Genomic DNA, 23234 nt, shown 5'->3' on the forward strand with positions numbered 1-23234 from the left:
GCATAATAGAGAAAATCATTGCCAACTTTCTATTAAGTTTAGCTTGAAAGAAAAAAACCTGGCTGAAAATGATCCCAACCCCCACTCAATAAAACAGCAAACTCAGCAGAACAGAAATGGTGTTCCTAGCATAAAACGTGTTCCTAAAGCCAAATCACACAGCAGCTTGGATCACAGGGCACCCTACAGCCCCCCAGCCTCTGCCATGGGCTGTGTGCCCCCAGCTCAGCTCCCAGGGCCACTCAGCCTGGCCTTGGGCACCTCCAGGGATGGGGCACCCACGGCTCCGGGCAGCCCATGCCCGGGCCTCACCGCCCTCTCAGTGAAGAGCTTCTCCCTCACATCTAACCCCAATCCGCCCTAAGTTTAAAGCCAATCCGTCTTGCCCCACCGCTACCAGACCGTGCAAAAAGTCGCTCCCCCTGCTGCTTGTAAGCGCCCTTCAGGCACTGGAAGGCTGCTCTCCGCGGAGCTTTCTCTACTGCGGACCGAAGGAGCCCAAACCTCAGCCAGCTCCGCAGAACCCATGAGGAGAGCAGTTACTGTCAGCGACAAGCCAGCTCAGGAGCCGTCTGACGCCGGGAGCCGAGCGGAGCCGGGTTAGAGAAGTCTGAGCGCAGAAAGTAAACAGCGCGCAGCCATCCCCGAGCGGCCGGCGTTTAGCACGTTACCTTCCAGCGCTCCGAGCGCGCTAACATGGCACCTCACGCGCCGCCAGAGCACGGGCCCCTCCCGCCCCCTGCAGGGTGAGCCCCGGCCCCTCGCACCGCGGCCCAGGAGCTCCGCTTGACCTCTCACCGTCCCGCCTCGCACTCGCCTGCCCGTCGCTCCGCCGGAGGGGCCCCGCGGGCTGCCGGATCGCGCGGCCGCCCCTCACGCGACGAGCGCCGGGTGCTCCCCCGGGCGCGCGGCGGGGCGGAGCTGAGCGCCGCCAGGTGCTGGACGGCAGCGGGCGGGCGAAGGCCGGGAGGGCGGTGAGCCCCGGCCCGCTGCTGCTGGCTCCAAGCCTGCCCCGTACCTCCGGCTCCGAATAGATTTCGTTATCTAGCAGCTTCGCTCGGTAACCTTCGCGTGGTAACTTTTTTTTCCCTGCACCAAAATCGGAAAACAAAAACAAACCATCAAAGCCTCAGAGTGAAACCAAGCTGCAATTCAGCTCAACGCACCCAGCAAAGGATCCCCTCAGCCCGCTACAAGCTGCCGAGCTCGGTCTTGCTGTGTTCTCCCCAAAGTCTTTATAGGGCCTTTGATTTATGGCATGGTGAGAGGTGAAGTAGTAACAGTCGTTAATCCACTGAGTCATGTTTGTTGAGCCAAGAAAAGTCATGCAAACATCAGAGCTGAGAGAAGCATGCAAAGACAAAATTACTTAAAATTACTTATTTGAAATCATCACAGGAATTAGAAAAAAAAAAAAAAAGCAGCGACCCAAATCATGTGTCAAACGTTTCCTTCTTGAGCTTTGGCCTTCCCGTCTCAGCACGTTTTCTGCTTAGGCAGAACTGCTGAGCTGATAACAGCATTCATGGAAAGCTGTAAAGAATGAGGCAAAGGTGCTGAGGACTTAAATTGGAAAATACCATCAAGCTTTTTCACAGGCCTCGTGCAAGAGAGAAAAGGAGCTGGGAATGGGCCATCTGCAGGGTGCTTCCCTGCTTGCCAACTGCAGCTGCCCGCTGTACCTGAAGCACTGCTTTTTGCACATCTTTCTTCCAAAAGGCTGATGCTCTGAGAATTTTTATTTTTTTACAGAATATATTTAGAATAGTTTTAAAATATTTTCCTAATGTTTTTCCCCACAGATTTCTTACAGAATTTTGCAATATTAAAGAAATAAACGTACCCCTTGAACAACTTATGAACACACAGACCAAACACGAGGTAGGTACCTTGAGCACACCCCCTGTGGCTGCAGGGGGAGCTGCCTGGCACCTATAATGGCCAGGTCCAGGAGAAATGAAGGAGGGAAGGCATGCTGCCTAGCTGTGCACTTGTGGCTGCTGGCACCCCAGTGGGCCATGGGAGTGACAGGTAATGCTCTCTGCTTGGCAGGCAGCTGAGAAGCCTGGTGCACGCAGATAAAGATATTGCTTGATCTGTTCATTATACTGATGCTCCCCAGGACAGCTTGGTGAAATCTAAGCTAAAAGTAATGACCTTCCACAAACTGCCATCTGCTTTAGTTCAGCTGAGGTGCCTGAAGCAGCTGCTGTCTTTGTGGGTAAGGGAACCCATTTCTAGTCAGCCCTCCTTTCCCAGCACAGCACTGGATCTGCCCAGCCAAGTACGTTTGAATATCTGCCTACAGCAATGTATTACTTATCAGCTCACACCTTCAAAGAGAACTATACCTCCCTTTACTTTTCTAAATGCAATTTATATGTTTTTGCCTAGACTTCAACAGTGAGCTCTCCAAAGTGGGTATTATTTTCCATTGGAAAGTGCCTACCTGACAGCAAGTACAATCCCAAATGAATTCTGTAACACTGGACGATGTAGAAGAAAAGCAGTAATCCTTTCACATTATCTTTGATGTTTTCTTTTGGAGATATTCCTCTAGCATACCTCTAAATCAGAGCATCGCTAGATTAGCAGAAGAGCAGCAGTAGTAAAAGCAAAGCAAAGCAGAAGCAGAAATAAAAATACATTCTCATACATGGTGTACCTGCATGATTTCTACCCAATTTTAAGGACTGGAAAAATCAGCAACTTCTGTTGAGCTGCTGAAGGACTGGAACACTGCTTTTAGGTGATGGGGCAGCAACAGGTTCCAATTAACTGTTCTGTAATTACTCTCGCAGGCTGTATTTGCACAGGATATTACTCGTTACCTGGGACTCTCCGAGATGACAGGAAAAAAATAAAACAAATCAAACCCCACAAGTCTTGCTCATTAAGACAATACACCAGATTGTTAATTTACAGGTCTTGTTTACAAGACAGTCTTGTTTCCACAGCAGTTCTGGGGCATATATTTATTGCAATATGTTAGACAGAGTAGCTCAGCCTTTTCTCTCACAACTCACTGTCAGTGACAGTGCCAAACTACTGTTACTGTTTTAGAGATTAATGCCTTCAAACGTGTAGATTTTAAAATTATTCTACATCAAGCTTTAATTGATTTGCTTCATTAAGTTGCAATCCACTTGTTGCAAGAGTTCTACAGAATTTTTTTCTCCTATTTGCTGTTTTTTTTCCCCCTCACATTTTCTAGGCAGGATGTTTGATTTGTTTTCTTAAACCCCAGGACTTGACATCATAGATATAAATGGATGGATGGGAAACAAGGAGAAATGGAAGTATTAAGTTAGCAGGCACAGCCAACATCAGTGCTCACATCCTGAGCAACACTTAGAGTAGGGATGGGAGGCAGAATGGTAAACTCCCAGATCTGCCACTATCAGCAGTTGCTGTCTGGAGGAAAACAGATAAGTCCTCCACATTACCCCTGTTGTGACCCTCTTAGGTCCCAACTTACAGCTCTTCTGTGACAGTTCTATCAGGCCAGATGTTCTTTATATAAACCACGTTACATCATGCATTCGCACAACTAATCCGGGGGGGGGGGGGGGGGGGGGGAGAAATATCAACCAATCAACCAACAATTAAACCACTCAGATTTAAAAAAATTACTCCAACGTTGAAAATCCAAGCACAGAATTAAAATAACCAGCAGTGTTGCAAAGCAAACGGTAGGTGGCAGAAAGCGTCTACTGAAGTTCCACCACCGGGAATAAATCGGCCAGAGGGCTCCCAAAGAAGAATGCCAACAGAACAGCTGCATAAGCAACCTGCACGGTACTATTTATGCCTATTATCACTCAAGTCATGGCACATAGACTAAAACCAGGTAGCATATTCTGTTATTATTTTCCAAGAGGAAAATATAAGACAAATATTTACTATGCCCATAAAGCAAAGTTACCAGTGTCAGCAAAAAAGTCAACTTTCACTGAATTAAAAAGTTGGCCAAAATGAACCACAACAGTGGTGGGAGTGGGTACCCAAATTAAGCACACACCTTAAATCTAGTGATAAAAGCACAGGAAACCAAGATTCCTCAGTCAGCACTCGTAATTCATTAACATTCATACATTTGTATAATCTTACAAAATTGAAATTCAAAATGGTGCTGCCATTTAAGTGAATTCCACTGCAATGACCTTATGGTTCAAAAACAAGTTGGTACAATGAGTAAGAAGATGTATACAGGAATAAAATTACTCAGTCTAGCAAAAAGCTGGTTAGCAAAAATCATGGTTAGAATTCTGTATTTTCAGTAGAAGTGACCATGGTATTTGGGGGGGCAACAAGGGGGAGAGGAAAGAGCAAAACAGTTCACAAGCTTTCCCCCAAAAACAAGCAGACAAACAGAGAACCTGCCAACCAACACACAACATGAAACACTGAATTGGATACCAGCTGAGGTAACATCGAATGAGAAAAATCAAAGGAAATTAATCTTGATGATTAATGATGAGGCATTTCATTTTAATAAGAATTGTCTAAATTCCTAAAAACTAATTCTGAAGTTACATTATAAAATAAAAAAAAACCTTAACAATATTCAGTTATGTACATTTTGCTCCAAAAATGGACTGTAGAAATTCTTTAACATTTCTTTCAGAAATACACATAAATCACAGCACTGGCAATCCACTGGCAATTAAGACAAAACAAAAGCCAACTTCAGTTTTACCCTATTACTACTTCAGAAAAGGCATTTCAGACTACTCCAATAGTTTGTTCTCCTTGCTCCAAACACACAAAGTGAACTGCAATGTTTTGCTGACTACACATAACAGTAGGTCTTTCAAAGAAAAAAAAATATCTTACAAGTAGAAATTAGGACTTTAGAAAAAATGCAGCACAGTAGAGTCCAGGCCCTGAGTCCAAGGAGTTCACACAAAGTGCTGCAAATAATTCAATTCAGAGAAATGATATCAACAGCCATACAATATTTATCATCACGTTCATTAATAATAATCATTTTAAGTAAGGACAGCATACAACACTAGCTCACATAGCCCATAAATGCACATGAATAAATGAAAAAAAATGCACTAACTTTTCCTACAAACAACTGAATTCCACATAAAAATGAAATTGTTCAGCTCAATTACTCACACAAAAGGAAAAACCAATAAGCAACTAAATCAAGGTTGGAAAAAAAAAGTCTATTTCTGATTCATGGCATTGAAAAGAAATTACAACTGCCAGAATCAATGCAGATTGGGTATAACAGATGGGCTCTGCAGTCCAGGAACCAGCATTGAACTTTAACAGCTACGACTCCGTATTTTGTCTGGAACATAAATATGCCAATCACCAAACAGCTCTCAGAATTCTAAGCACCAGATATTTCAGTTATAGATATTTAAATACCCACGATTCCTAGGTTCTCCAATATACATATATATATTTATATATAAAATTAACTTATACTGTAATAGTATCAAACTGCATAGCTTTACAAAAGAAGGCAACCTGAATGACTGAAGTGAAAAATTTGAATCTGATTATTAACATTCTGGAATTTATAACACCAGAGTAGACTGTTGTTAGTAATAACTATAGCCTGGTTTAATCAAAGTTTGCCTTAATTCCAGAGGATGCAGAAATGATTAATTTGGACAAGTTGTTGCATGCTCTGCTTTCACGTCCTCCTTGCAGGTTTTGCTGTTAGCTGCTTCTCTCTCTCTAGCTCCTTCTCACGTTGCTGTTCTCTTTCCAGTTCTTCTTTCTGCTTCTTTTGTTGTAGTTTAAGTGCTCTTTTCTAAATAGAAAAGAAAAAAAAAAAAAATCTTACAGTGGAATTTGGAACTAATACAAAATCCTTCCTAACACTCTTAACACTCCTCCCTCTTAACACTCTCTTCTCCAATTCACAGTGGTTACAACTGAATGTTCTGTAAACTACTTCAATGTTCTTCCTCTCTTCTACTTCCATCCTCCTTAAAAACAGAATCTCTAACCTACACAACATAAAGGATGAGTTAGTGAGGTTGAAGGGAAAACAGTTTATATTTTCCTGTATCAGATAAGGTGTGTACTGTGCAATGTGTTCTTTTAATTGAACACACTGAAAGACTGATCTTGCCAGAACTAACTAGCAACTGCTTACATAGCAGTCAGTGAACCTGTGCCACTAACAGTACATTAAACAGAGAAAAGTCTTGCATTTATGACAGTCTAGTCCTCATTGTAACAAGCACAGAAACTAAAACAATGAAGAGAACTAGTTGGCATGGAGCAGATTAACAGACAGAACAAAGTATGATTCTTGTAATGTACTGCTTCACCATGAGGACAACTCAGAGACTCACTAATATTTAAGATACTTAAGTTGTTTAAACATAGAAAGCAGTAGACAGAAGTTTGAGAACAGGTGGTTAGGTGCTTCTGAAAACATGGAAAAAACATTTACGAATGGTATTTAACAGAGATTCTATTTTCACTAGAGTTTTCAGCATGTATCCAAAATAAAACTTAAGACAATAATACATAACTAAATTGCTATGTTGGAAAGTAAGAAAAATTAATCAACTCACTTTTAACTTAGATGTCTTCTCATGGAGCATCATCATGTCATTTCTGATATTCACTAACTTGCTGTGATAGTGTTTAGCTTCTGTAAACTTCAAAAACACAGCAGTTAAGGCAGTGGCTGTCAAGTTGAAAAACTTGAAAATTTTTTATTTTTATTTTTAATAACTCTACACATCAAAACGGTAAGTACTAACATAGCATTGCCAGAACAGTTTGGTAATAGATTAAACATGTTCAAGTTTATGTTTAAAGCTTACATACTACATAAATACAGAAAACTATCTGAATGTTATACTCTGATGGAAAGCACAGCAATAATAGCAGAGTGGCAAAGTCCTAGGCTACAGCAGATGAGGATTAGCCCCAGTGCAGCAGCCATGGAGAAAGTCAGACAGAATGACAGACAGAAAGACACAAACAATGTGCTTACCCTTGGAAGGCCTCAGGCAGGCAGGGATTTCCAACAAGATACCCTCATCACCACTGCCAAGCCTTAAATGAGGTCTGGGAAGGGGTGGATCCTGGCTGCACCCCTTCCAGTCATTAAGATGCACTACACTGCACGCACCTGAGCTCCCCTGGGTTGGCCCTGCCTGTCCACCAGGTACTCAATCACCTGGTGACTGAGCCATGACTTAGCATTTCTGCTACACTATCATATCTCAGTGGGTACACCCAGCCCTTTACTGAATTAAGATTCACCAAAATGGAATAAAAGTATTGCCAATTTATGTACCACATGTGTCTCAAGCACATTTTCTGCTACACTAGACGTGTGCACAGAGCTCACCTTGGAACCTCAGTCCTGCTCACTAAATGCATATGTTTGCTTTGGCTACTGGCTTAGAAAACTAGACTGACTGTTCTTTCTCCCAGTGCCTCCTCTATTTAATGGAAATCTGCTGGTTATGCATCCTCTCCAGGAGGAATTTGTCCCATGTATTTCAACTCGTTGCTAACCTTCCTGCAAGTTATAAAGAAAAAAAATGAAGTTGCTACTAATACTTTAGCAGGAGAATCCACACTAGTAGGGATTTATAAAAGCATTAATAGTACTTACCAAGGCATTGATGTCAATTATGAAGTTACACTCTTTGAATTTTGTAATTTCTTGTTCTAATGTCTCTAGTAATACCACTTGGTTCTGTCTGAAACAAGAAAAAAATCCATAAAACTAGAGAAAAGCAGCACAGATGAAGGAGTTTAACAATATACTGCAAAAGTTAGGTATACAGAGCAGATATTTCTCACTCAGTGCTTTCCAGCATCAAGTTCTCCTTATGGATTGCTAGCTGATCTCAGCTGATGCAAGTAAATGGTTTTTGAAAAATCCCAACTGAGACATACAAATTCAGTTTTTTGCTGCCTAATATTGAACAGGATGATAAGAAAACCAGGATGACACCTGAAAACCTCCAGCGACAGAGGCACTAGACAAGTTTCAGCAACTAAATACCTCTGTGCACGGACAGGTTGAATGAAGGGAAAACTACTTCCTCTTGTCTTTCTACTCAGTTGCCTCTGAGTCATGCTGCAGCACATTATTTCTGCATAGAACCTGTGTGGGTCCACAGTGCTTATCCAGAATCTTCCATCCCACACAGATCAGCTAAATTCCTTCCAGACACAAGCTATCCTTGGCAGCAGCATAACCACATTATGCATCGTGAAACTCAAAGCAGTGTACCCCACAGAGCTTAGATGGCTCTGTGTAAAGCCCCCTCCAGTTACTTCATATGGCAGACCCAGCCTACATTTGAAACAAACTATTCTCAATTATCAGTGAGATAACAGTGCATAAAGAATTTATATCTTCTTAGCAATATTTTCAGCTACACAGTTTACAAACTGCATAGCAACAATATACTGCACAACAAGCAGCTGTGAACACAAAGGCTACTGCTACAAAGTATGTCTATTGTTTTCAGCAAACTTTGCATTATGGAACAAGTATATAAGAAATTTGCCCATCTGCTGTGCATGGCTTGTGGGAATTTAATGTTCTAGTGCTGGACGCCCCTCAGACAAAATTCAACAGACAACACTGCAGCTTGTACACCTCCCAGTACTCCAAGAAGCAGAACTGCTCAAAACGGTACAGTCAGAATGTAGAAATGCTACAACAAACTGACTTCCAGTTAAGCTAGAACATCACATGGAAAAAACAGCATGAATATAAAGGGAGCTGCATTTAAAAACCTGCTTACGTAAGTTCCTGCAGAGCTGATTTGGATCTCTGAAGATCAGGCAAATAGTGAGAAATCAGCCCTTCAGTCAGCTGCTCCACTGCTCTCTCATCTATAACGGGCAGATCTGCTTCGACCCCTTCATCTGGGGAGGCATCACCGGCACCTGCGGGAGAGGAGCAAAGTAAGCGGGGTCGGGCAGCACTCCAGGCCTCCCCGATAGCAGCGGTACGTCCCTGCTTAAAAACAAAGGCATTTCAGCAGCGCACCGCACGGTGCTCCATACCGCTCTTCTTCCCTCCCTTGGCCCTGCCCCGTGAGCTCCGCCGGCGCGGTCACCTCACGGCCGGGCAGTGCCAGAGCGGGAGGCGGCGGACGGGGCGTTCCAACGACGCGCGGCGAGAGCACGGCAAGTAGCGCAGCACACAAACAGGAGCCCTGTCACGGCCGCTGCTCTCGAAGCCAGCGCGCACTGCCGCCTGCCCAGCGGTGCTACTCGGCCTTCCGCGCTCGGCCGCCACTCACGTACCCGACGCCCGGCGGCTCCCGGCCGCTTTCTCCTCCTCCTCCGCGCCGCTCATTGCCGGCGCTCCCTCAGCGCAGGGTCCCGGCCGTCCGCTCCGACGCCCTCAGCCGGCCCTCGCCGCACAGCCGCACAGCCGCGCCCGCCGCTCCGGATGCGGAAGCGACGCGCGGCCCGCGGGGTGGGAGCGCTCCGCCGCCGGGGCTCGGGGCGGCCGTGGGGAGCGGCTGAAGTGCTGCAGAGCTCGGCCTGCACGGAAAGGCCTCTTCGTGCTCCGAGCCGCTGGCCCAGGGGTGACGGGAAACTTCAGGCTTTGTGAGTGAGGGCTGCGCAGCTCGCAGATGGGGCTCAGTAAGAAAAGTGAGATAATCCTTCTGATGTAGCCGTGCTGGAGCCGTGGGCGTTTCGGATTTGTGCTCTGCCTGTTCCGGGCATCCCACGCCCTGCGGGAATAGGCTGGATGGGAACTTAAATTGGGTGCCTGCTTCTCCAGAGCGCTTAAAGCTTGTTTATCGAACCCAGCGCCCCAAAAATGAGGTTGATAGAAGTCTCTCTTTCTCCCTTTCCCGTGCTCAGCGATCCTGTGTCGCTCACACGAGGAGCTCTGTTACAGTGGAAGGACTGGATGTAGCTGCTCCAGGCGCTGCTGAGTTCGGGACCTGCGAGGCGTTCAGCAAGGATTTCTGACAGAAAAAGGAAAAGGGAGTTAAATGAAACCTGCAGTAAGGACCATAAGCATTTGGTTAAGAGGCACGCTCACCTGCTGCTCTGAACATTTAATCTCAAGGAGCTGTGAAAAAGCTTTACTAGCATTGACTCTGTTATCTCAGCTCTTCCTGCAGCGTTCTGATCCCTACTTGGTAACTTCTTTGGCCAGCTCAAAAAAATAGAGCGTGTACTTTCCCTCACCACACTGTGTCTTTCCAGGAAGGTTTATTGGTCAGGAACAGAACAGTGACAACGTTTGGGCATAGGCTGGCCCTGTGTAGGCTGTCAGTTAGACTACCAGCCACGGTAGCTGGTAAATACTGTTTTGTCAGAATTCGTAGAAGCACAACTCGAATCCCTTTTAAGCCAGAGGACAGCTTAGATGACGCTGGGCCTCGTGTCTTGTTTCTCCCTGCATCCTTAGGCGATGAGGCCCCTGGGACGCAGCACCAGCCGGCAGCAATTGAGCAGCGCGCAAGGAGCGGTGCTTCTAGGGGAAAGAAGGAGGCTGCACGCTGCTAACTTGTGACCGCGGCACCGAACGACCCGGTCCCGGGCATTCAGCGCACGTGACAGCAGCCGCCCGCTTGCCAGCGAATCGCCTGCGGGACGGCGGCGGCGGCGGGGCTCGAACCCGCGTCCCTCGGCCGAGCGGCGCAGGCGCGGTGCCGTGGCGGCGACCGGCGGGCGATGCCGGTGGCCGTCCCCGCCCGTCCCTCCGCCGCCGTCCTCCGCGCGGCTTTCCCGGGCTCGTCGGGTCGAGGCGCGGTCCGCGCGGCCGCGATGCCCGGACCGCGGCGCTGAGCGAGGTGACGCGCATGGCGGTGGCGGCGGCGCTCCCCCTGCGCCGGCGGGGAGGCGGCCCCGCGCCCGGCGCCGCCCGCCCGGCCGCGCCGTGACCGGGCCGTGCCGGGGGAGCCGCGCCGCGCGGGACCGGACCGCGGCCTGCGGCGCCCGTGGGCGGACGGGCAGGGCGGGCCACGAGCCTCCGCGTCCCCGGGCTGGCCGCGGTAGGGCCCGGCGGCGCGGGACGGGGGCCATGCCCTGAGGGACGTGGAGCGCCGCGCCAGCGTCGGCCGCGCCCCGCGGGGTGCCCGTCGCCGCCGCTATGGCCGGGCCCGGCCTGTGGAGCAGCATCAAGTCCGCGCTGCGGCGGAGCGAGCCGCCCCTGTTCCTGAACGACTCCAGTGCCTTCGACTTCTCGGACGAGGCGGGGGACGAGGACTTCCCCCGCTTCAACAAGCTGCGGGTGGTGGTGGCGGACGACGCGGCGGAGGCGGCCCCCGAGGCTCCGGCCAACGGGCTGCACCCCGCGCCGCCGTCCGACGACGAGTCCGCGGCCGAGCGGGACATCGCGCTGCGCGGCGGGCCCGAGCCCTGCGGCCGCTGCCGCAGCCGGAGAGAGCTGTGCAAGCTGCGGCGCGTCAAGAAGCGGCTGACGGCCGCCGCCGCCCTCTATCTGCTCTTCATGACGGGGGAGCTCGTAGGTGAGTCGGGCGCTGCTCCGGCCTCGGTTTTACGCTTTTGCGTAAGAAGGGAACCGTTTGCAGCTCGGAGCGATTAGCGATAAGCCCCGGGGGGAGCGGGAGCGAAGTCCAGTCGTGCTTTCCGTGCAAGGAAAGAAAGGAGAACTTGCACCTTCCTTACCTGAAGCTCATCGCCTCCCCGGAATGGCACAAAGTGGGCATTTTGTTGGCTCGCAGCTTTGTATTGCTCCTGTTCTGTAAGTTTCTAAGGTCTGATTGTCAAGGGACGACTGCGTGCTGTCACACGGGTATGCATGAAGGATGGGTAATTTTATCTCCAGTGTTTTTTAATTATTGCCATAAAATCTTGCTGTGTTTGCAAGGACAGCAGACAAATAGAGTTTCCAAGAGTGACGTTAACATAACGACAAAACCTATTGGGATTTATCTCTAGCTGTCAGATCCAGTGATGCACTCTGGAAGACAAACTGCCCAACAGTGCAGTGCAGAGTGCTCTCTTGACAACTTCCTGATGTCCCACGGTGCTCTGGACCAGTGTGTGCTCCAACCAGACATAAAACATATGATCCAAGTTAGAACAAGCAACGTTTTAACACTTCACAGTGTTAAGTTCCTTGGTTAAATCACGTTAGCAGTTCACAGTGCAAGTTCCTTGGTTAAATCACGTTCTTTGTGGTTTTTGTTTGTTAGTACTTGGAAAAGATCTGCTGGTTTTACCTAGAAGAGTGAGTCTGGTGCTCAAGTTCAGCTTTTATTACTCTCTCATAAAGGCATGCTGTCATTTGCTGTTAAGGTTGAGTAGAACCTGTGCATAATAGAGCAGTCTGTACAAAACACAACTGTATTTAGTGGCTACAGTGACAGGGCTTAACATAAAATTTAAGGTCTGAAGTCCTCCGGATGGTATTAAATGTTATGGTATTAAATGTTATGCCTTTGCCATTATCTACGCATTTTTACGAGGTGTACTATTTATCTTTGATCACTTACCAATGCAGTATCAGTGCCTGTTACCACCTGGTTTTGGATCTGCCCATGATGTTCAGTGCAAGCACTTGAGGCTGCTCAGCCACCTGCAGAATGCTGAAACTCCTTCATTTTGGCTGGTTTGAAGCAGCAGGGAGTGATGCACAGTGCCTGGACGGGATGCACTGCACCATCAGTTATTAGACAGTCTGTTAACTTGAGCCCAATCTTTTTAGCAGCAGACAATGATTGACAACTAATTTCATTCAAATTGCTCACATTTTAACACACAGGTCCAAATAATAGAAAATTTAGTGAATTTAGTGGCCGTAATTCACCAGCCAAAAAAACAGAAGCAAATGAATTTGAAGGAAAGATGCCTCAGGTATTGTACCACAAAATGATACCGTTTGTCCCACATTCATAGAGCAAAATAAAAAGTGGTATGAGAAATGGCCATTTTTTTCAGAAGGAGAGCAGATAACTGACTGCATCTGCACCACAGTTTTGTTTGGGCCTTGTTTCAGGAATGTGGGCTAAGAGAAAACAGTGGCTTTGTCTCTCAGCACCTCGCTTTCAATGTGCGGTTAATCGTTAGTAACACTGGCACAATGCATCAGCTCATCACAGATCAGCACTCGGCTTCAGGCTTGCAGGGATCTGGTTGAATGCCTTCATTTGCCTCTGGCTCTTTTTTCTCTGGCTGAGATTTTGGCACAGTGTGAACTCAGGTAAATTTGATGAGGGATTAGTGTTAGTGTAGTGTTGCTTCTCAGCTGTGGACATCATTTGTGGTAAGCGTGACTTCATTTAATTGTACTCACATAGCATTCTGATACACACTGAATTTAGTCCATCTGAAGGGCGCAATGCTGAGTAATGTTCCTGAGCTGTTGGCAGCTTGATGCTGAAGTCACAGAGTCTGTGTTTTCACACTGTTGTAGATATCTCCATATCTAGTGCCTGGTCAGCTCCAGAAAGAATAGGTGTTGAGAGGAAAAATACTTTATCACTGTCACTTTATCCACTGTTTCTCCCTTACAACCAGGACTTCTGCAGGCTCAGGTCAGAGTGACTGATTTCTCCTTATGAAGCATTGCTGCTGTAGTGTGGACTCATCATTCTCAGGTTCCTGTATGCAGTTACCAGCACTGGTGCAGTATTTGGGCACTGCGGCAGACAGCGCTGAGGCCCAGGCCCATAAAATATTCAGGCATCCAATTTCCAGAGAGAACAAGTAGGACTTGGGCATCTGTGCACTTTTGTAGGTCTTGACGTGAATACCTTGTCATATGGCAGGCAATCAGCAGCAGAATAAGTGAAGAAGAAGCGTGCAAGCCCTAAGTCAGCACACTAACTGTTCTGTGTATTTCACTCTGGCCCAGGGTTGAGTTCTGACCCATTTGGTTTGAAATTTTGGCACTTTTTAGACAAACCTATAGCCAAAGTATTTGGGAGACTTTGGCTATGTGGGACATTAACAGACCTCTTCCTGTTATCTTTGCCAGATTTGAATTTCTGCAGGAAGGGCAGAAGAGCCTGTCAGACAATTTGGTAGAAAACTTTCTGCTGTCTGGTACCAATGTCAAGATGAAGGAAATTGTGTTCCAGCAGCTGCTTTGTGAAATCTCAATTGGCATATGTTTTTTTCCAATTACTGCCAAGCTCATGAATCCAGCCCACATCAGTGTTGGTTGCTTAATTTGAAGAACAGTCACTGTAGAAGTCAGATCGCTTTGTGGGAACTGTTTTGCATGAAGAAACAGAAAACAACGCAAATCCAGTCACCTTCCTTGACAGCTTTTTGATGCATTCAGTTATGTTCAGAGATTTCTAATTGATCATTCACAAGGAGGACTGCTGTCCTTCACAGGTTGGTGAAAACAGTGGTGAGCTTTCAAGGCTTCTTCATGAAAGTTGTAGATGTCTGTTTTCCTGTTTTCTCCCTCTCAAGTTGTTGATTGTGTTTCAGCAGCCCCCGGGCAGCACTTCGCCAAGCAATGAACCTATGTAGTGGGAAACCGAGGGCCTTCAAATTCAGAATTTCATTCATCTCAATGATACTTTCTCGATCACGTGCTCCAGTAAGACTACTTTTAATATCTGAATTCTCCGTTTATTTAGTCTCTGGAGAGACTAGCTGAAATGGAGTTGGCTTACCTTGGGCTGAAGCACTTCTCAATTTCATACTCATGGATTAACATATGTACTGTAAATGATCATATGCAGAAAGCATTGAAGTGAATGTCCTTAGACGTAATTGTTTTATTCTGTGCTGACAATAGAACAGGCTGAGTTGCACATTCCTAGGACATATCTTCTGAAATTATGTGAGAAAGCAAATTATCTTGGAGCTGTGATGGCCTGTGCAGAGTTTCAACCTCTAAGTTTCACTCTGAGACTTAGAGACATCTTTATAAAGGGGTTGGGGGACAGGAACAGGTGGAACAGAGGTAGGTGCAGTCAGTAGTTACAGGCAGAACAAGGAACCCCCGCAGTGTCAGCCTTGCTGTTTGTGTGGCTGGGAAGAAGGGCGTAGCTCTGCAGGTGGGCACTCCCAGATAGATGGCTGCACACATGTTTTTCACTGATCTTGAAAGCAGTCAGCCTGCTGTGAATTTCCCTTTGCTCTTTCCTCGTGGTCAGCCTCTTCACTAAGAGGCTTTTAATTGTGTACAAAGATACCTTTAGTCGACATATGTTGGCTGGAGCCTGAAGCCTGCCAAGTGGCACGCCAGCTGCATGCTCTGCTTGCTAGAATCTCCAGTTTGAATGATCTCAAAGTAAAATGAGAAATGAAGTAATAGTTGAGCTGATGCTGGAGATGTGGTCTTTTCTGAGAAAATGGGGTTATCTTCATGCAGATGGAAGACACTGCCTGTCCTTGACTCCCCATTTGGATGAAGGTTGCCTGAAAGAGAGGCGCTTTGTTAAATCTCTCAGCCATCTATCTGCTGTTGCATTTAGCAATGGAATCGGAACAAAGATACTGACCTTCGATCTGATGTTGTTTTGTCTCCATACAGCTCATAATCATGAAAAAAATATGGTAATAAATAAGAAAGGAAAATGGTGTGAAAGTTATTGTTGGCAATATACAGTAGCAGAATTTATACACATCTGCCAGGACATGGAATGGTGAAGGTTAAAAGATAATGCAGTAAAAATAAGAAGAGGGAGGGGTTAATTACTGCCAGCAAGTTACTGGATTTCTGTCCTTGATCCATTATGTGAAAATATTTAACAATTGTAGTTCAATTAAAAAGCATCAGCCAATTAAATATATGCAATAACATACACAGAAGAGATACTGAATTAGTTTGCAAATGTTATCAAGCAAGAAGTCTCAGTGAGACTAACAGGACTAACTCCTTTCTGTGCAACTCTCATGGAAAGCACGCTTCACTGCATTTCTAACTATGGTAGCTTTAAATTATAGCGTGGCATGTTGATTATAATGGCAAAAGAATAGTCCTGCTCAGTGATAAGTGGTACTTCATGCACTTAGTGCAGTGTTCTGAAAATAAGTAACTGAAAGTTGTGCCATGAGGATAGGATCCAGAATCACTTATCTGTCTTGACTGTTCCAACTTTGTTTTCAGGTGGATATGTTGCTAACAGTCTAGCAATTATGACAGATGCACTGCACATGTTAACTGACCTTAGTGGTATTATTTTGACCCTACTTGCTCTCTGGCTGTCTGCAAAGTCTCCTACAAAGAGGTTCACTTTCGGATTTCATCGCCTAGGTATGTAGATATCAGCTTTTGCTAGTATTTTAAGCAATAATGCTAAAAATATGTAATTCTAGAAGAAGAGGCAACTGGAAAGAAATCAGTAACAAACCTAAAAGTAACTTCAGGTTTAACAGTCTGTTGTGTATCCACTGCATGGGATGTATTGCCACAGGGGAATAAATCATTTGATCAGAACAGTACAACTGCTACATCTGGAAACAAAGTCCTATGAAACGTGATTAACAAATAATCCTGAGCAAACTCCCAGAAGTAAAAAGTTCTATAGAGTTCAGGATCAGATAGCTCTGCAAGAAGTCTCGTAAATCACTATTCTTCTTGCACAAAGAAGAAATCAAGATGTCCCTTCACGTCCAGTACAAAAAGTTACTTAACTTGTGCCCATTTTGGGTACTTGTAGAAAGGAACATCAGCAGAAATATGTTGGAAGGGTAATTTCAGACTCATTACTTCACATTTGGAAATGTAATGATGATAAAGGGTGCTTTCACGTGGTTGCCATCTGTACTGGATATTACAATATACAGGTGAAGGTCTTGACTTGGAGGCATTTTCTCAAAAGTTTGAATGTGTGCTGCATGAAATAGATCATTTTGGATGTTATGGCTTACTACCTCTATGCTTTCTATATGGTATTTTTTCAAGGAATTTCAAACTCTTATGCTGCCATTACTGTTAATTCTTATGATGGCTGCCAGAACAGCAGTAGAATTCAACAGCTCCATCACTGCTAGTCATTTGTCATCAGTTAGTCACTAATGCATGAATGCATAACTGTACACCAGCAAAGATCTTTGGGCTTTAGCAAGAAAGCATTAACAGTGCCAGCATTTCCCATTACAAACTTTTCTTTCAAGAAGTTTTAATTTTGTGATGAGAGTTCCCTGTAATACTGAAACCTGATCTTGCAGGTATGCCCCTGGCATTTGTTCATGCTTTCCACAAGGATGTTTGCTAGCATGTAGACATGCCTTAACCTCATTTAAAAATAGCTTGAGCAGTTTATGTATTTGTAACTCTTCAAAAACCAAATAGTGCAAAGGAAGAACATGACATAGCCCTATAACAGAAATGGTTCTTAAGGAAAAAAAAAAAAAAAAGTTTTATCATATATTACTCAGTTTTATAAATGTTCACTTACTAATTCAGGATCTCCATAGCGCTCTGCAAACAGGAATCCCTTTGGATCTCTGCCACCTCACTTTAAAAACCAGCAAAAAAAATCTCCAACTTTTTTCTTCATTTTATTGCCAAAGAAAGTACTGGCCAGATTGATCCAGTGGTGGCCTGTATCTATATCACCCATCATTTTCTCCCTGGAGAACAGAGGACTTCTCACTCCTGCAGCAATTCATCCTTTTTCTGCTGCCCAGTGACAGGAGGTTGCCAAGCACCAGCCAAGGTTGCCCAGACCGGTCATGGAGTCTCCCTTGCTGGAAATGCTCCCAACCCAAACGTCCTGGAGCAGCCTGCTATCATTGGTCCTGCTTTGGGTAGGGCACTCGACTAGACCAGAGGCCGCTTTCTACTCATCCATCCTGTGTTAGCAGCGACAGCACAGGGATCTGTGTAGGAAGAAAAGGACTAGAGCCTGTGAGAGTGGGAAGAGAGCTTCTGTGGCTGCAGTAAGGAAGGAGAGGTTGATAAGGATTCTGCAAGAAACCCTCAAAACGTTGATCTGGGCCCTGTGAATGCTGATGATGGGATGGTTGAAAAATGACGGTACACAGGTGGTTTTTTGGGAAGCTTATTTGCCTGATTTTAGGCACCCTTTCTGAATGCTGTGGCCTGAGTGCACAGTTTCACACATCAGTGAACACTGCCAATAGAACAGTGCTGAGTCTGGGCTATGTGTTTGCTGTAATACATTTTTCCAAATATCATGTGCTGTAAGAAGCTTGTCAGCAAAATGCGAGTTCATCAATAGCCTGAATTTCATGAGATGTTAAAACATGACAGAATGTTAAAAATAGGGTACAGATAGAGCATCTGTCACAGAAAAAAGCATGCATCTGCTTAAAGCTGGGAGTATACACTAGAATTGCCTCATAACCAGTCTGCTTTGCATTGCATTTTAAGGTAATCCATACATGCACTAAGCACTAAAATGTGCCAGTAAATAGTTTCCAGTGCTCCTTTTCACTTTTGTTTGCAGAACCATGAATTGTCACACTAGTACCCATAAATGCTGCTTTGTAAAGACAGCAGGCCTATCAGTTGCCTGCTCAAATTCCAGCAGAAAGCACTGCTTTTTATCTTTCTGAATATATAATATGTATGCTCCATCTTTAGTTTCTTCCATTTTGTATGGTGAAAGGGAAGCTGACATCCAGGAATGAGCTAGAGAAGATGAAAAAAATGAAAATTGCAGTCTTATCTGAAAAGAATTATATTCTTTAAGCCAAAAATAGCTCTGTTTCACTGAGTGGAGATACCTCCTTCTCAGAAAGACACTGAGCAGATCTAAACACAGATATGGAACTTGGCAGCTTTCCACTGCTGCAGAGACAGCGTCAGTAATGAGAGATCCATCAGACCATTGATACAGTGCATACTTCATTTCACAAGTGAAAGATCTTAGGACAAATCTATAATGTCAACATGATAATGACTCTGTGAAAGCTACTGCAAAGAACACACTGGTTTCCACTGCAGAAAGTCTGCTTTTAGGTTGTAAAACTACAGTATGTTATTTCTCTGGTAAAGACCAGTGTACTGCAATTTAACAAATTCAACCAACAAGAAGTGTTCTGAAAACTGAAGAAACGCCTTAAAATACATTTTAAAAAATGGCTGTTGTCCTGAATAATCTGCCTGCTTTGTAAAGAAAGCTTCCACTTGTGTGGATGTTTCCAGGATTCGACATTGCTCTGAAATCAGGGATTATGGTAGTTGCCTTTCAAAGCCTCGTTACTGCCTGGTGATGCTGGTACTCATCCAGGCACTGACACACTGCTGAGCAGCTGACTGCATCGGTGTGAGTTTCTTCTCCCACAGTGATGTCACCAATTCAGTCTATGGATCAAATAATTCTGATGCTGTGAAATGCATGGTCAGTATTGTAATAACGCCTTCATTTGATGAATAAAGTTCTTCAATCAATATTCTTTCTGCTATGGGCTGACTAATAGCTGATTCCTGGGGAATGTATCAGGGCAAAATGTGTGGGACCAGAGGGGAGAACAACAGTTAGAATTCAATGCAAATAAATTCCAACCCTGATCTTCAAATTCACAAAGGAAGGTTAAGATCCCAGTGATCCATCTGATAAGTGACAGTGAGCACAAAAGGATGTGTCATCTTCAGATCTAGCTTAACACTGTGGTTCTATGATTATTATTTGTGAATGTTACTTATGGTTTACTAGCTGTTTATTCATATTGTTGGGCACATGAAGGTCTGTCCATAGTACAAATAGGAAATAGAAGTAGACCTGAGGCTCACTTTTATGATGTTCTTTCCTTTCTGTTTGCAGAAGTATTGTCAGCCATCATTAGTGTGTTGCTGGTCTATATCCTTATGGCATTCCTGTTGTATGAAGCAGTTCAAAGAACCATCCATATGGACTATGAAATAAATGGCGATATCATGCTGATCACAGCAGCTGTTGGTGTTGCAGTTAACTTAATGTAAGATCTCCCTTTCTCTTGACACTCAAATATATTTTGAATAAGCTGTTAATTCATTAATGGCCTGTAACTTTCTCATGGGATGTCATTTTGCTGGACCTCTTCCTCATAAAATAAGACAGGAAATGATACCTCTTTTTTTGTTCTGTTCTGAATTAAAGAAATTAAACAAAAAAAAAAAAATCACAAAAAAACCCACCCACTCAACTCTCAGGCCCGTTTCTTGGAGCATTTTTCTTTTTCCAATTTCAGAATGGGTTTTTTGCTGAATCAATCTGGACACCTTCATTCCCACTCCCATTCCCACCCTCACTCCCACGTACCTCAGTCAAACTCTCCTAGCACAGCCCGCAGCAGCGGCCACGGACACAGCAGCCTTGCAGTGAGAGCAGCATTTGTACACGCCCTTGGGGACCTGGTACAAAGCATTGGTGTGCTTGTAGCTGCGTACATCATACGCTTCAAGGTAAGGAATGGCTAATTTTGAGGCAAGGTGTGATTTTTGTTTCAACTGTAGTTATTACATCAAAATGGACTTATTTTTCTAAGCGATTAAAATGATACACTATGTTCTATTATAAGCTTCATATAGTCATGCAAAATAAGCAGAGGCTGTTATGTGTTATGTAATTATTCAAACAAAGAAATACAGAAGTTTTAGCTCTAAGTAACTATTTCTGAGTTACGTTTATAAATAAGCTTACTTTCATGCATCTTTTTAACACTTTGGACCTTCCTTTCCAGCCAGAATACAAGATTGCTGATCCTATTTGTACATATGTGTTTTCCATACTGGTAGTTTTCACAACAGTCCGAATTCTGTGTGATACAGGAGTTATAATTTTGGAAGGTAAGATCCTCACAGCATGCAGCGTTTCATGTGTTTCACGGCCAGGCTGGATGTGGCTCTGGGCAGCCTGGTCTGGTGGTTGGCACCCCTGCACATAGCAAGGGGTTGAAACTAGATGATCATTGTGGTCCTTTTCAACCCAGGCCATTCTGTGATTCTGTATGTTAAATGAAGCACTGGCACTTGGATGTCACAACCACCATCTCCAGCAATATGGGCTGTGTCTGGAATTTGTTGATCTTGCTTTAGGATTTCAGTTCTTTTTTTCAGTTCTTCTCTTCAGTTCAGATTTCAGTTCAACTCATCTAAGTTGCAGCAGTCTTCAAGAGTCTTTGACCTTTACCAGAATGACACAGGTCTTAGCACTGCTCGTAGTTTACCATCACAAGACAGTAGAATTTATAAAACTTTCAGCTAAAATAAGTAAATGTCTGTCCAGTGTCAGCTACACAGTTTGTGTAATTACTTGTAAAGTTAACGTGAGCACATGTAAAAGGAGGAGACAGATTCATAGTATTGCGTGCATGTCAGATAAGACTGGAAATAAAAACCAATATGAAAAGGAAAGAGGCGAAGAAAAAAAGCAGCAGAACATACGTAAGTTTGACTTTTGACCTCTTGTGGTGACTTAAAGGGAAGAATGCCAGCAACATTCTTTGCATTCTTGTAACTAACCTGCCCATGTTACTGCTTAATCCAGTACTTTCATGTAGGGATGAGGAAAAAAAAAATTCTTGTTTTTACTTGCACCATCCCATCTGTTTCATATGAATTATTGCTGACTTCTGCAATCAAAAAAAAACTCAAAATCTTCAATGCCAAATGCTTGTGTCATTTAGGAAAAGAAAAAAAATGGATTTTCACCGTGAAGGCGAAAAATGGTAAAATACACTTAAATCTCATTTAGTTCCAAGGCAACAGCTGAGATTTAGCTGAATAGATAAAGCACACTAATGGGGTATTGAATTCCAGATGTCTGAGTTGTACCTGTTTGCATCCCAGCTGTTATAAAGATGTCTGAATTAACGATGTTATTACACTGATGAAAGGTGGTCTTAGTGTACGTTACAGAGCTTTTCCAACTAGTCCTCAGGAGCTCCAGAGAATGGGCTTGCAAGAAATACATATATAAAACAATCAATGTTTTGAAAGTTGTCAATGACTTTTTTTTTTTTTGCAGAGGACAGTTAACTTTATCTTATGTTTGGTATCACAGGAGTCCCGAGGCATTTAAATGTGGATCGTATTAAAGAAGACTTGATGAAAATTGAAGATGTTTATTCTATAGAAGATTTGAATGTTTGGTCTCTCACTGCAGGAAAAACAACTGCCATAGTCCACTTGCAATTAGGTAAGCTGCTATATGGCAATTTTAGTCCAGCCAGGGGTGGGGCAGTTGACAAAACTCAAGCCTCTTTATCTCTCGTCTCATGTTCTTACGTACTCACATCCAGGAAATAGCATTCTGGGGAAAAAAAATCTATCGTTTATGATTTCTTACAGTGAGATATAGAAACCATTAACCCACGAGGACAAAGTGTAAATGGAAGTTAGGCAAAGAAAGAAAATACATTTATACATATTGATCCAGTAGAGAATTTTTTTTTTTTCCCCCTATTTGGTGGGGTTAAGTACTTCTCTTCAGAAATTCCCTAATGCAAGGATCTGATTTGTGGAAAGTTGAACATGTTGCCAAAACATGCTGATATTGATATCTAACACAATATCAAGCATATCAGTTCTTAGAAAGAAAGCTTTCTGCATACCCCTATTTAACAGAGACAGTTTTACCTAGATACGGTTCCAGATAAAAGATAAAGATTGTGCATATTGTATCACAGCCACAGAACAATAGAAAATTGATAAGGGAGTTTGAATAAAGACATTTGAGTTGGTAAGACCATGTGGTAAATATGAAGACAGTTTGATTGTCCATTTTTTAAAGGGTTGAATATTACGAGAATTATGAAATCTTTTCCTGGTTTTTCCAGTTCCTGGTAGCTCATCTAAATGGGAGGAAGTTCAGTTCAAGGCCAGACAACTGCTGTTGAACACGTTTGGAATGTACAAGTGTTATGTCCAGCTTCAGAGTTACAAACAGGAAGCAAGCAAAACCTGCACAAGTTGTCAGAGTTCCAGTGCCTAATCTCATGTGTTTTGGGAACTGCTGCCTTATTCTTTATCTTGTAGTCAAAGACTGAGAGCAATAAATTCAAAGTGAATGATAATAATTAACATGTGGATTTGTACCATTTAACATGCAGCAGGGAGAACTGGTGCTGCAAGAAGTGCAGTGGTTGCCCTACAGAACATATATTTCATTCTCTCCCTCGTGCCAGTTTATTAAATTTATTATGGTTTGGAGACAAAGTTGTTTTCAGATTGTTTACAAACTGCAACGTGGTTCTGCAGATACCTCACAAATCACAGTTAGAAATTGTCTTTTGTGTACCACAGAAGTACCTGCACTCCAAAAGGAGCATCGACTATTCAGTATTTCAATTAACATCTGTAATATTATTGATCATGCCAGGGTTCCATACATTATGAACTTCAAATTCAGACAGTATTTTTACAATAG

At 44.1% G+C, this 23234-nt stretch overlaps 2 protein-coding genes across 2 annotated transcripts; one reads left to right on the forward strand and one right to left on the reverse strand.

Annotated features, from left to right (window-relative positions):
* Window positions 1–5656: 5656 nt before the first annotated feature.
* Window positions 5657–9316, reverse strand: BLOC1S6 (biogenesis of lysosomal organelles complex 1 subunit 6; the record flags this gene model as incomplete). The annotated part of the gene is made up of 5 exons (XM_079540852.1): window positions 5657–5776; window positions 6552–6638; window positions 7610–7697; window positions 8757–8901; window positions 9265–9316. 5 exons carry the CDS (start codon window positions 9314–9316, stop codon window positions 5657–5659), a joined length of 492 nt encoding a protein of 163 aa, XP_079396978.1.
* A 1758-nt stretch (window positions 9317–11074) lies between these two features.
* Window positions 11075–22799, forward strand: SLC30A4 (solute carrier family 30 member 4; the record flags this gene model as incomplete). The annotated part of the gene is made up of 7 exons (XM_079541116.1): window positions 11075–11453; window positions 16022–16168; window positions 19650–19803; window positions 20056–20269; window positions 20548–20653; window positions 21870–22004; window positions 22645–22799. 7 exons carry the CDS (start codon window positions 11075–11077, stop codon window positions 22797–22799), a joined length of 1290 nt encoding a protein of 429 aa, XP_079397242.1.
* Between the last annotated feature and the right edge of the window lie 435 nt (window positions 22800–23234).

This window comes from Tetrao urogallus (genome assembly GCF_951394365.1).
Source record: "Tetrao urogallus genome assembly, chromosome: 11".
Classification (NCBI taxonomy): Eukaryota; Metazoa; Chordata; class Aves; order Galliformes; family Phasianidae; genus Tetrao; species Tetrao urogallus.